Source organism: Mobula birostris, chromosome 16, assembly GCF_030028105.1.
Source record: "Mobula birostris isolate sMobBir1 chromosome 16, sMobBir1.hap1, whole genome shotgun sequence".
Classification (NCBI taxonomy): Eukaryota; Metazoa; Chordata; class Chondrichthyes; order Myliobatiformes; family Myliobatidae; genus Mobula; species Mobula birostris.
In genome coordinates, this window is record NC_092385.1 from 74,421,482 (window position 1) to 74,435,981 (window position 14,500).

Below are 14,500 nucleotides of genomic sequence, written 5' to 3' on the forward strand. Positions count from 1 at the left end.
GCATGGGACAGGAGCATATTCAGGGAGGCGGCTGCCAATGATCATCACATCAACATTGATGAATGGGTGGTGGCTGGTTACACAGGAAAATGCATTGAGGATGATAGCATGGTTAAATAATATACTGCTAGAGCAAATCAGAAACCATGGCTGACTGCAGGGATTTGTGAACTGTTTAGGGATCAAGATGCTGCCTTCAGATGGGGGGACAGGACAAATCTAAGGTCAGCAAGAGTCATGCTCTCCCATGCCATCAGGAATACAAAGTGTAACGTCTCACAGAAAATTCACAGACGCCTTTGTGACACCAGAAACATGAGGTGCATGTGGCAGGGTGTACAAAGCACCCTGCACGTCAACGACAGTGACCCCTCCCTTCCAGATACGCTGAATGCACAATGTGATGCATTGAATGATGTGACAATGAGGAAAGCCTCCTCTCTCCATGAGGAACAGGCACCTTGTCTAGCCTGATGTGAGGAGTCCCTAGCCAGGGTAAACACACACGAAACAGAGGAGCCAGACAATGTACTGGTCAACTACTGAGGGACGGTACAACCCAGCTAATAGGTCCTAATGGACATCTTTAATACCTGTTTGAAACTGTCCACTGTCCCTGCAGGCTTCAGGGCAGCCACCATCATACCAGTGCCCAAGAGCATGATGGTAACTGGCAGAAATGATTATTGCCCAGTGGCACAATCGTGAAGTGCTTTGAGCAGCGGGTAATGGAGCATGTAAAATCCCACCTTCCAGCGACATTAGATCCTTTCCAGTTTTCCTTCTGCTTAAACTACTCCACAAATGATGCCATAGCCTCGGCTTTGCAGTCCGCCTGTCCCACGTGACTTACATGCCAAGATGTTGTTCCTTGGCTTCAGCTCACCATTTAATATGAACATCCCTCAGAGGCTGGTAGGTGAACTGTCCTCGTTGGCACTCAACAACACCTCTGAATTTTTTGATAGGAAGTCCTCAGTCTAAGTTAGTAGTAATGTCTGAAGCTCCATCACACTAAGCACTGATGCTCCCCAGGACCCATGAGCTCTGTCCACTGCTGTTTGTGCTACTGGCTGATGACTACACTGCTAGATCCGACTCAAACATACTACAGCTTTTGGCCTCGTCAGCAATAATGCCGTCAGCATACAGAGAGGAGGTGGAGAAGCTTATCAAATGGTGCAAGAACAACAGCCTGAGTCTCAATGTGGACAAGACAGAAGAGATGCTTGTGGATTTCAGGAAAGTGCGGGCTGACCACTCTCCATTGCACATTAATGGCTCTGCCAAGCAGAGAGTGAAGAGCACAAAGTTCCTTCGTGTGCACATAACAGACAATCTAACCAGAACATCTCCTCGCTAGTCAAGAAGACAGAGAAGTGTCTATACTTCCTGAGGAGACTGAGTTGTGCAAGGCTCCCTAACAACTTTCTACAGGGGCACCATCGAGTGTGTCTTGTCTGGCTGCATCATTGTGTGATATGGAAGCAGCACGGCATCAGACCACAAGACCCTACAGAGGATCACCAGAAGACCACCCTCCACAACCACTGCCCCCCCCCCACCATTTTTGACATTTACCAAGAGCATGGTAAACAAAGGGCTGGAAGCATTTTTGAGGATCCCTACCACTGATCCTATACAATCACCATCCAGAACATGGCCTCTTCCCATTACTACTAGCAGGGAGGAGGTACAGGAGCCTAAAGACACACACTCAACCATTTAGAAGCTGCTTCTTCCCCTCCACCATCAGATTTCTGAATGTTATTTCTTTTTATGCATTATTTTGTCATTTACAGTAATTTTATGTCATTGCACTTTTCTGCTGCTACATTTCACGTCGTATAAGGCAATGATAATAAACCTGGCTCTACCTAATTTTATTGTAATATTTTACCTCTCTCACTACCATTTGCTTAATAATGACACAAGATCAGTTAACTGGCCAATAACTTTCATTTCCTCTTTCGCTTCTTTCTTAAGCAAACATACTATATTTGTGCATTTCCAATACAAAGGGACAATCAGATTGTAGGGAGTCTTGAGTGATAACGACCAATACATTAATTATTTCTAATCACCTTTTAAAATGCAGACCATCAGGTCTAGGGGACTTGTGGCCTTTATACCATTAGTTGCCTTATCCTTTTTCTCTTGACATCTCACCATTTTAAGTTGCTTCCTCTCCCCATTATGCATCTGGCAGATGATAAACTGTTTGCTCTAAATCACTCTCATTTCCTCATTAGTGTCTCAGTGTTATCTTTAATTAGACCAACTATACTTTTTGCTACTTCCATTCTTTTCAAACAAATATAGAAACTCTTAACTAATGTAAGTTTTTTACTTACTGGTTTACTCTCATATTGGCTTCTAAAATTGGTTTCTAAAATTGTCATCATGCTGATCTTTACATCACAGTATGCCAGCTTTTACAAGAACTTCAACTTCTTCAGTTACCTGCCAATGGTTCTTTGGAAGTGTCTGTCAGTTGGACTCATTCCATCAGAACCCCAAAACTGGTGTGGAAGCAAATTATCCTTGATCTTTGAACATGTGAGGAATAGATCCTTCTCATATATGTGTTTGCCAGCATTAATGAGGGATGCAAGAGTGAGTGGGAGAAAGGCTCTTCTTGATTCCACAGAAAAAGATCTGAAGGTGCTTTTACATTTATCTTATTTTATTTATTTAGAGATACACTGTGGAATAGACCCATCCAACAAATCAAGCCGTGACACTAAGTAACTCTTGATTTAACCCTAGCCTAAACACGGGTCAAATGGCAATGACCAATTGGACTGTGGGAGGAAACTGGAGCACCTGGAGAAAACCTATGTATTCCATGGGGAGGACACACGAACTCCTTACAGAGGACACCAGGATTCAACTCGAACTCCAATGTTCTGAGCTGTAATGGTGTCGCGCTAGCCACATTTGAACTGCCACATTTCAGCTTGTTCTGATGAAGGGTGTTTGACCTTAAATGTTACCTCAGTGTCTCTTTTCACAAATCCCTGCTGTTTACCTCATTATAATTTTTTACTGTCATTACAAGAACTAGCACTTATATTAAATGATAATCCAAATTTCTTTGCAGGAAAGCATCACAGATTCTAAATCTGACCGCACTCGGCTAAATCTGACCTCGTATAAATGGATCTCTTTGGTCACTGCCATGCAGATGTGACAGGGCCTTCAAACGTGATTCCTAGTGTAATATATCACGCTCGTTTAGTTCTTGCTCATCCCAGCATACTTTGTCGCATGCAGTGTCACTGAAAGCATGCCCTACTGTGCTTGGGATGCTTCCAAGACCATCTAACAACTGATCTAGTCAAACATTCATGAATTTTCATGACATCAATAGATCTTCTGGCTAAGCTTTCCCCAAGAATTGAAACTTCTGCCAGCACTTATTTTCTGTCAAAGCCAGGTTGAGCCATTCATGTCTGCCAAAGCAAATGTGACACTTCCAGTGCAGGGTCAAAGAAGATCATTTGCAGATAGATCTTTGTGATATCTCTGCTTCAACTGGGATGTTCAAAGTCCAAAGACATACAGGTTAATTGGTCACTGTAAATTGTCCTATGATTAGGCTAGGGTTAAATTGGGGCTTGCTGGGTGGCATGGCTCTGAGGACCAGAAGGGTCTACTCTGCACTGTATCTCTAAATAAATAGGCAAACAGACAAACAAACAAACAAATAAAGCTCAATCTGGGCATCTTACTGGACAGGTACTAGTGCATAGTGAGGAGTGAAAAGAAAGGTAGTGAAGGAGCAATTGAAATTAAAAATAAATAAGATCAAAAAGGGAAATGAAAAAATGACAAATATTTTGTGAAATGACCGGAATCAGGTTTGTTATCACCAGCATGTGTCATGAAATTTGTTAAATTAGCAACAGCAGTTCAATGCAATACACAATATAGAAGAAAAACATAAAATAATAATAAGTAGATCAACTAAAATATACACACACTGAATAGATTAAAAATCATGCAAAAACAGAAATAATATATACTAAAAAAGTGAGGTAGTGTCCAGGGGTTCAATGTCCATTTAGGAATCGGATGGCAGAGGGGAAGAAGCTGTTCCTGAATCACTGAGTGTGTGCCTCCAGGTAACAATGAGAGAAAGGCATGCTCTGGGTGCTGGATATCCTTAATAATGAACACTGCCTTTCTGAGACACTGCTCCTTGAAGATGTCCAGAGTACTTTGTAGGCTAGTACCCAAGATGGAGCCGACTAATTTACAATCCTCTGCAGTTTGTTTCGGTCCTGTACAGCAGCCCCTCCATACCAGACAGTAATGCAGCCTGTCAGAATGCTCTCCAGGGTACAACTATAGAATTCAAATTATGTTGCAAACCTGGCCCTCCCACTTTGTCCTTAATGCTGAAATATAAACAACGCCTTTTCTGCAATGGTTCACCTGCTTAAATGCCAGGAAAAAATACGTACTAATACCAATGTTTCACATACACATACCAATATCCAAGCCTGCCTCTGTTCAACCTTCTTGGAAGCATAAATAATGAGGATGAAAATGTATGAGAGAATAGAAAACATTCAAGAACTGGTTTACAAGCAACCACCATATGAATTTTAAGACTGTCGTCCATGCAGAATGAAACACTTTAAAGAAAAATTAAGGAAAAATACTAAAGGCGTGTCATTCTATGGCCTCCGCCACAGTTACAAAGAGGCCACACCCATGTTGGAAGTGCAACACCTCATATTCCATCTTTGTAGTCTCCAACCTGACGGCACGAATATCAATTTCTCTAACTTCTGGTAATTTGCCTGTCTCTCCCTACTCGCTTTTCATCTCCTTTCTAGCTCCCTGCTTATCCTTTCTCTTCTTCTCACCTGCCAAACACCTCCTGCTGGTGCCCCTGCTCCTTCTCTTTCTCCCATGCTTCACTGTTCTCTCCTATCAGGTTCCTTCTTCTTCAGACCTTTACATCTTCCACCTATCCCCTCCCAGCTTCTTGCTTCATTCCCTTTCCTCCACCTGGTTTAACCTGTCATCTACCAGCTGGTACTCCTTCCCCTCCTCCCACCTTCATATTTAGGTGTCTTCCCACTTCCTTTCCAGTCCTGACAAAGGGTCTCAGCCCAAAATGCTGCCTGTTTATTCATCTTCATAGAAATTGCCTGACTTGCTGAGTTCCACCAGCATTTTCTGCATGTTGTTTTAGATTTCCAGCATCTACAGAATCTCTTGTGTTAAAGAAAAAAATATTTTTAATTCCTTTCTTGCTCCTCCATCTGAATAAACTACTTATGAACAGGAATATTTTGAATTTAAATCATCATTATTTTATCCAAATATTTGGAGTTACAGGAAGTTACACATATCTAATAAAGAGAAAGAATTCATGCAAAAAGAATATTTAACAGAGATTGACAGCTTGACCTTTAGAATCTGGCAAATTACTATTTGTTAGTACTTGGTATGGAAGTGCTTGAGGACTCATTAAAAGCTCTCATTCCCAGTTTGAAAACTATAAGAAGAAATCCATGCACTTATTTTCTAATGAGACGTTAAACCCTGGTGTCCAAAAATCAACCATTTCCTTCAAAACAAACAACCTCTTTAATTAATAGAGACAGCACCATTTCTGTGTCCTACACAAGAGCAAGTTTTCCTCTCATTAGCACAGTGGGAGCCACAGCTCTTCAAAGAACCAGATTTAGCCATGGATGTGTAGCTGGAAAGAATTATGACAGTAGAAGCAATAGTTGATATTCATCTTGGGTACTAGCCACCCCAACATCAAGGACAAATTCAAAAGGCAGTGCCTCAAGAAGGCAGCATCTGTCATTTTGGACCCTCCCCACCCAGGATATACCTTCATTCATTACTACCATCAAGGAGGAAGTACAAGATTCTGAAGACGAACACTCAGCATTTAAGCAACACACATAAAAAATGCTGGTGAACGCAGCAGGCCAGGCAGCATCTATAGGAAGAGGTACAGTCGACGTTTCGGGCCGAGACCCTTGTCAGGACTAACTGAAAGAAGAGATAGTAAGAGATTTGAAAGTGGGAGGGGGAGGGGGAGATCCGAAATGATTGGAGAAGACAGGAGGGGGAGGGATGGAGATAAGAGCTGGACAGTTGATTGGCAAAAGGGATATGAGAGGATCATGGGATGGGAAGCCTAAGGAGAAAGAAAGGGGGAGGGGAGCCCAGAGGATGGGCAAGGAGTTATAGTGAGAGGGACAGAGGGAAAAAAAAGAGGAAAGAAATGGATAAAAGAATAAAAAAGATAATAATAAATAAATAAGGGATGGGGTACGAAGGGGAGGTGGGGCATTAATGGAAGTTAGAGAAGTCAATGTTCATGCCATCAGGTTGGAGACTACCCAGACAGAATATAAGGTGAACAGCTTCTCTCCCTATGCTATCAGTTTTCTGAACAGTCCATGAAAACTACCTCATTATTTTGCTATCTTTTTGTAATATTTTAGTTAAGTATTCATTTTGTAACATTTAGTTTATTTTGATACTTTACACTGTACTGCTGCCACAAAACAACAAAATTCACAAAGTATGTCGGTGATTAAAAAGCCTGATTCTGGTTCTGATTCAGTACTCTAAAGTCTATTTGCTGGTGTGTGTCCATTCCCTGTTAGCAGTAGGGATCACAAGGAAGAAAACAGTCTATACTAACCTCAGGAGTTGCAATAGTGGATCCTCTGTGCACTGCATACTGCAGATAGAAATTGGCAATAAGATATTGAGTAGGATTACCTGCAGGGTGCTTCCATCTCAGGTCAGTTATGAAGAAGCTCAGAAAGCCTATTTGTTATGCATTATTGTCTACAATTAATTATTTTGTTCTCCTTTACACTTATCTACTGGAAACGACATTAAACAATCTTGAATTGAATAGTCCTGAAACACTCTGCTCAGTAGCAATGTGCACTACGTATAGTACGGCAGTGAATAGTATCACATCTAAAATTCAGCTCATTTAAGTCAAGAGAGCTGCTGATCGGAGTCACACTACAACATGTTGCCATTGTTAACTAGACTAGAAAGGACTATCAATGGGGATAAATTTCTAGTCTAGTTCTTGAATGCTGTATGTCCATGGTGGATTCCCAGTTATAGTTGTGTGCCACGGTAGTGTAGTGTTAGCACTTTCAATTACAGCTCCGGGTGTTGGAATTTGGAGTTCATTTCCCATGTCCCTTGAACGTTGTCCCATGGTTAGGCTAGGGTAAAAACAAGAGTTGCTGGGCAGCGTGGCTCGAAGGGCTGGAAGGGCCTACTCCACACTGTGTCTCAATAAAACAAAATGAATAAAATAAGTCAGAGTCCTGAAGAGATAGCACAGAAAATTAGGCTTTTTAGTTCACTGAACCTATGTTTACCATCAAGCACCCAGTTTTACATTAGTCCTACCTGAGCCTACTTTAGTTGCTTGTCCCTTTTTAACTGATTTCCAGCCAAGCTCTCCTTTACTCACAACACAAGCCAATATGTAAACTATTAACGGTTGACAGCTGAGAATCTGATCTGAACCATCTGCAGCTGGAGTGTGTTAATAACCTAGACTAAGACGTAGGAGCAGAATTAAGCCATTCAGCCCATCAATTCAGCCTCGAGATAATTTTGTTTCGATCTTCCCACCACAAACGCAACCATCTTTGAGAGTTGCTGCATACTCTTTAGTACAACAATATAAATGTTTCACTCACCAGGATCTGATTTTGAGAATGTATCCACATCAAGAAGGTTCCTATTGAAAACAGAACAGAATAATTAATAAATAAGTACATTAACATTTCCATGGTTTTCAAAAGTCGTTCAAATTGATTTCAGAATCAGTGCAAGAAATACAAGAAATCAGAGAGGAAGGATGTAATATTTCACCCATTAACACGGCTACTCCGTCTGTTCAATCCCCCAGAACAGATGGTCTTTAAAGGAAGCTCATGAACATTCCCCAGACTTTGAGCGTTTCTGAACTGATGATGCAACCTGGCTGTGTTCAGCTCCTACCATCTCTCACCATGACTTTCTATATTGCTAACACCACAAGTAGGCTGCCTTCAGCCAATTCAACGGATTTCGTATAGACTCTTAATCATATACAACTTGCAGTGATGCAAGGAGCACTGCTGTGTGACTAACAGTCTACAGCAAGGGTTCCCAGCCTGGGTGATCTAGAGGAAATTTTCAGGCCTGATCAATGAGTCTGTAGGCCTTAGCTCACCAGGTATGCATCCAAGTAGTGTCTAAATGTTGAGGGTCTCTACCTCCACCAGCAGGTTCCAAATCCCAATTATCCTAAACAGTCACAACACGCTGGAGGAACTCAGCAGGTCGGGCAACATCCATGGAAAAGATCAGTCGACATTTCGGGCCGGAACCCTTCGTCAGGACTGTAGAGGGAAGGGGCAGAGGCCCTATAAAGAAGGTGGGGGGAGGGTGGGAAGGAGAAGGCTGGTAGGTTCCATACATGGCCTCCTCTACTGCCATGATGAGGCTAAACTCAGGTTGGAGGAGCAAAACCTCATATACCGTCTAGGTAGTCTCCAGCCCCTTGGTATGAACATAGAATTCTCCAACTTCCAGTAATTCCCTCCCCCTCCCTTCCTCTATCCCTATGTCACTCCGCCCTCTCCCCAGATGCCTATCACCTCCCTCATGGTTCCACCTCCTTCTACTACCCATTGTGGTTTCCCCTATTCTTTCTTCACCTTTCCTGCCTATCACTTCCCTGCTTCCCCTCCCCCACCCCTTTATCTTTCCCCTTACTGGTTTTTCACCTGGAACCTACCAGCCTTCTCCTTCCCACCCTCCTCCCACCTTCTTTATAGGGCCTCTGCCCCTTCCCTCTACAGTCCAGACAAAAGGTTCTGGCCCGAAACGTCGACCGATCTTTTCCACAGATGCTGCCCGACCTGCTGAGTTCCTCCAGCGTGTTGTGAGTGTTGCTTTGACCCCAGCATCTGCAGATTATTTTATGTTCCCAATAATTTTTAAGATGTGAAAACTGTTTTCCTTAACTCCCTTCAAATCCTTTGAGCGAATGTTTTAAGTCTCTACCTTCTCTGATAAAGGAAAATGGATCCTAATCCTCTCATAATTATATACAGTGTCTTCCTCATTGCAAAAAGCAACAACCCCAGTTCACCCAATCTTTCCAGTTGGGACAAGGTATCTTCCTTCTATCACATCTAAGTTGTGCCCTTCATCTAATATAGCATCAACAGATTTGCCATTAGAAAACAAAGTTCAAAAAGTTCAAAGTAAATTTATTATCAAAGTACATATATGTCACCATATACAACCCTGAGATTTATTTTCTTGTAGGCATTCACGGCAAATGCAAAGAAACACAATAGAATCAATGAAAATCTGCACACAAAAAAGAGATTGACAAACCAATGAGCACTAAACAACAAATCGTACAAATTTAAAAAGGCAACATAATAATAAGTGTATAATCATTGAGAACATGAATCGTAGAGCCCTTGAAAGTGAGTCCATAGGTTATGGAATTAGCTTATTGTTGATGTGAGTGAAGTTATCCACGTTGGTTCAGTCGCCTGTTGGTGGAGGGGTACAACTGTTCCTGAACCTGGTGTTGTGAGACCTAAGACTCTTCTACCTCCTTCTTCTTTCAAGATCCCCAAAAGTACTTTATAATGAATGAAGTATGTTTGGAAGTGTAAACACATCTGTGTGTAGTTAATACAGAAATAACTTAGACATAGTAACCTCCTCAATCCAGTTAATTTGCTCCAGTGCTGTTTGTGGAAGGTTAATTTTTGTTTTTGATCATGGGAATAAATGTTCCACTTCATGACAGGCTTAAGAGAACAAACAAGGTTTCAGTTTTACATCACTCCAAGAATCCCAAGAATAAACACTTCCCAGCAATGCAACATTTCCTGGAATCTGCACCGGAGAGTCAGCTAAGATTATCTCCTTAAATTCTTGGAGGAAGATCATTCAGTATCCTCTCTCAAATGACCCATATGTACACCCACGCATTCTTTGATATGTTTATATTGCAAGTTAAGGTTCAGCATGAAATAAATAGGACTCAGGTTATTAGTGTGAATGTTAATTCTGTATCTTTACTTTTCATTCTTTGATTCCTTAAGGTTGTTATAGCCGGGGGTGGTAATGGGGACAGGTTCCGACTACCTATTAAATGCTCCCAATGGTGTGCACCTCAAGTACCCTCTGACAACCAAGTCCATCACCTTGCTTTCACGTGTGGTTTAGCTACTGAGCCCAACAGAACCATTTCTACGGAGAGGAGAAGGGGCAAAGCCGGGTTTCTGGCGCATTAAAACTAGTCACTTAGGGCAGACAAGGTCCGTCAGCTGTGGTTGGCAGCTTATCTAGGAGAAGGAAAACTCTGAGCTCAAACCTCCGCTACCTCGCAGCTATACCCACTCCTGGGGAAGGCTTCAGGACTAAGCCCTGAGGAAATATCTGGAGCTGGAGACCTACATTGAGTTCAATGCTGACTGGCAACTCCTGCAACACTGCTGGTACCAAATTGTATCAGTCTCTGCCGTTCCTTTGGGTTCATCAGTTGTGTGGAAAGGAGGAGCTTGCTACATGGGCACCAGCTTGCTCTCCACATCGCACTGCCCAGGCTTGTGTATCTTGACAGCTAGGTCATAATATTCACGGTCAGCTCTGACCAATGGAGGCCTAAGCTCACTTTTCATTCTGGAATGTGGGTCACCACCAGCCACAGATCAGTTTTGAGGTTTTCATCCTCTTACAGAAACTATTCAGCTTCTCAAGTTCCTCAACACTCATCATTTAAAATGCCAACTTGCTTCACCTTCCCCAGGTGGACTCTAATGATCTCCTGACGAGACATCCCGAAACAATTGCACTGATATTTTAAAAGGCATGAGCTCTGCTCTCTCTCTAATGGCCACTGCAGATTTATTGTACTAATTTGAACTCAACAGCACTTTGAACATCTTATACACTGGAGACATTAGCTTTCTGAATGACAAAAATGTAGCAACACGTACCAAACACATGGGAAGTGAGAATGATGAAAATTCTTTGGAAAGGCTGGAAGGATTATTACATTAAGGAAGTCTATAACCCAAAATAGCCAATCATTCATTATTTGTAAAGACAGAAAAAAAATCTTCAATTCTGGAAAAGATAAGAAAAAGAATTTTCTTTCTTTTATGTGCGCACCTCCTCCATTCTGCTCCCTTGCAGCCGGGCTCACTAAAACTGCGTATTCTCATATCAACAGCAGCCGGAGCCACACTTACTCTGCAGGTGTGACTAATGCTGCTTACTCTTGCACCTGTCTTAGACAACTTTTCCCAGACAGATTTCAAGCTCGCTAACCAAATGGCTGATTGATATTCCATAGAGAAGATTATTAAAAGTTGAGAGCTATCTTTGATTTCAATGCACCTGTGCAGTATCAGAAAAGGAAATTATACCATTTCAGGATCTATGGACAAGGTCCTTGAATGAAGGAGTACCTATGCATGTGCCCCTCCTTCGTAACACAGGACAAACATGTGTAATTACATCTTTGACATCAACTTGTACCACATTTTTTGATGAATACTAGCCAGTCTATGCCCATTAGTTAAGACAAGTGGAGATGATAGAAAACTGTTTTGTTAAGGTACCTAAAGAGATGAGAATTGCTAAAATGCCTATGAGGCAAATCCATTTACATTATATCAAGATAACCTACTACTGTATAGCCTCAAGGAAGAGAGGACTCACCATGGAATTGCAGGCCACAGAAAGTGGTCCTGTTGGCCCATTTTAACCATGCTGATTGAAACACAATTTGCCCTTTTTAGGCCTCTATCTCTCTATGTGTTTTAATGCCTTTTAAAGGTTGTGCTTGTACCTGCCTCTGCTGAGATCTCATTTCAGATATTCACCATCCTTTAATCTGAGCCCTCTAGTTCTTGACTCCCTGCCCTGGTGAGGCAAATCTGACCATCTAATCAAATTGTGACCATCATAAAGAACCCTTAGACTACGTTCCAGTAAGAATAAACCTAGCCTATCAAATCTAGGGATAATTACAGCTTTTTTGTCCCCTCTTCCACAAATATAATGATTACTTCTCCTTACATCCCTATACATGTGCCTAGCATGAGGTGGCCTAGCATTTCACAGCCTCAGAATGAGGTGGGCTATTTAGTCTCCAGATGAAGAGAAATCCCTTTACACAGAGCTCAACGAATCTTTGAAACTATCTCCCCAGAAATATGTGGCAGTTCAGTCCATTAACTTGCTTAAAATAGAGCATGACAGAGTTCTGGATATTAAGGGAGTTGAGGGAAAACACGGAAGAATAGCAAGATAGAAGATAGGCCTTGAGTAACATACAGAAAATGCAGGAAGAACTCAGAAGGTCAGGCTACATCTATGGAACAGTCGACGTTTTGGGTCAAAACCCTTCATCAGGCTATGATCTTGATGAATGCGGGAGCAGGCTTGAATCACCAACTGGGTCCTATTTCTTGTGTCAGTGTCTCTACAACTGCTCTGCCATCACCAGTGAAACCTTCCCTTCCATCCAGGTCTGAACCCTTTGCCCTAATTAAGTGGAATATTGTAAGCAGATGTGGTAGCATAGCAGTTCGCATGATACCATTACAGTACCAGCAACATGGGTTCCAATGCAGTGCTGTCTGTGAAGAGTTTGTACCTTCTCCCCATGACTGTGTGGGTTTCCTCTGGCTTCTCCCCATATTCCAAAGATATACGAGTTAGCAGGTAATTGGTCACATGGGTGTAATTGGGCAGTGTGGGCTCGTTAGCTGGAAGAGCCTGTTACTGTGCTGTATCTCTAAATAAATAACAACATCATCTTTTATATTTATTAAAATTTAGTTCAGTCATCAACCTTCAATCTGAACAACAGCATCTTTAACGTTGCAATTCTTAATACTGCAATAACCTGTTGAAATTATAATACTCTCAAGAAATAGGAGACTGCTTTGCCATTCGACAAAATCATGATTGAACCTCTACTTTGCCGGCTTTCCCACATATGGTATCTCAACGTTATCTAAGCTTCCAATGTGCATGCAATTTTGGAGATGCTGAACAACAGATCATTCAATCCCACTGAGGCACAGACTTTCAAAGGCTGGGAAATCTCTTGGTAAAAAGTAAGCTCCTCATCTCATTGACCCCACTGAGACCTCACCCCACATTCTGTCCAGCTATCTGGAGTGGAGTGTATGTGCCAATACCCGTCTCGAGGACTGACATTACTACTCCACTAAGAATGATAAATTAAAATATAATATGTATATTTGTATGGGATCAGAAAGGCTCATTTACCTTATCTTTGCATTGGAATATGTATAAATTCCACAATCCCTAGTAGTAGATTTCTTGATAGAAGTAAATTATCCACTAGTAAAGTCTCTAAGCAAAGAAAACTAACTTAAATCTAATAGTTCAAGGAACAACAGGAATTTCACCTTTTATTAATACTTAATTCCCCAAATCACACATTTTTAGCCACAACCCCACTGAGACTTGAATCAGGCACTTCACCGAATTTCAGAGAAGAATTCAGAGGCAGTAATTAAATCTAACAGGAGTATAATCCATTTCTGTACGGCACCGTGTGAGACTTCCCATGCATGTTGCTAGTTTGTGTTATCCAATAATCAACCCAAATTGAGTAACTTGCATCTATTTACTTCATTAAAATAAAAAAATAGAGTGGTTTGAAAGGTGGGCGCAACATTGTGAGCCAAAGGGACTAAACTACCTGTAACAATCTATGTTCTGTATCACACTGGATTTGAACGGTTTGATTTTATTTTTTTGCACCTGTTCTGCCACTCTTTATTAAACTTGTTTGGAGCTATAGGGTAACTCATGATCCTGGAAAATGGATTGAAAAGCGGTAGATGGAAGTTAATGCAGACAAGTGTGAGGAGATGCATTTTGGGAGGTCAAACCAGGCTAGGACACGGAGGAGTGCGGTAGAACAGAGAGATCTGGGAATGCAGATTCATAATTCCTTGAAAGTGGCGTCACAGGTAGATAGGGGCATAAAGAGAGTTCTGGGCACATTAGCCTTCATAAATCAGAGTACAGAGTATAGCAGTTGGGATATTATGCTGAGGCTGTACAAACATCAGTGAGGCCAAGTCTGCCTACAGGAAAGGTATCAATAGGATTGAAGGAATACTGAAAGAAGGGAAAGGTTGAACTGGTTAGGACGTTATACCCTGGAGAGTAGGAGAATGAGGGGAGATTTAATAGAGGTATACACAATTAGGTTAAATGCAAACAGGCTTTTTCCTGCTGTGGTTTGGTGAGACAAGAACTAGTAGTCATAAGTTAACTGTGAAAGGTGCAAAATTAAGGGGAAACTGAGAAGGAACATCTTCACTCCAAAGGCAGTGTGAGTGTGGAACGAGCTGCCAGCAGACAGCGGTCGATGCAGGTTGAAGAGAAATTTGGATAGGTACATGGATAG

At 41.8% G+C, this 14,500-nt stretch overlaps 1 protein-coding gene across 1 annotated transcript in view; it reads right to left on the reverse strand.

Annotated features, from left to right (window-relative positions):
• The window catches only part of LOC140210888 (copine-9-like), a 562,459-nt gene that overhangs the window by 478,735 nt on the left and 69,224 nt on the right, over positions 1-14,500 (reverse strand). Inside the window, exon 2 of the mRNA XM_072280144.1 lies at positions 7,722-7,762. Coding sequence (XP_072136245.1) covers positions 7,722-7,762 — 41 coding nt within the window. The remainder of the gene's footprint in view (positions 1-7,721; positions 7,763-14,500) is intronic.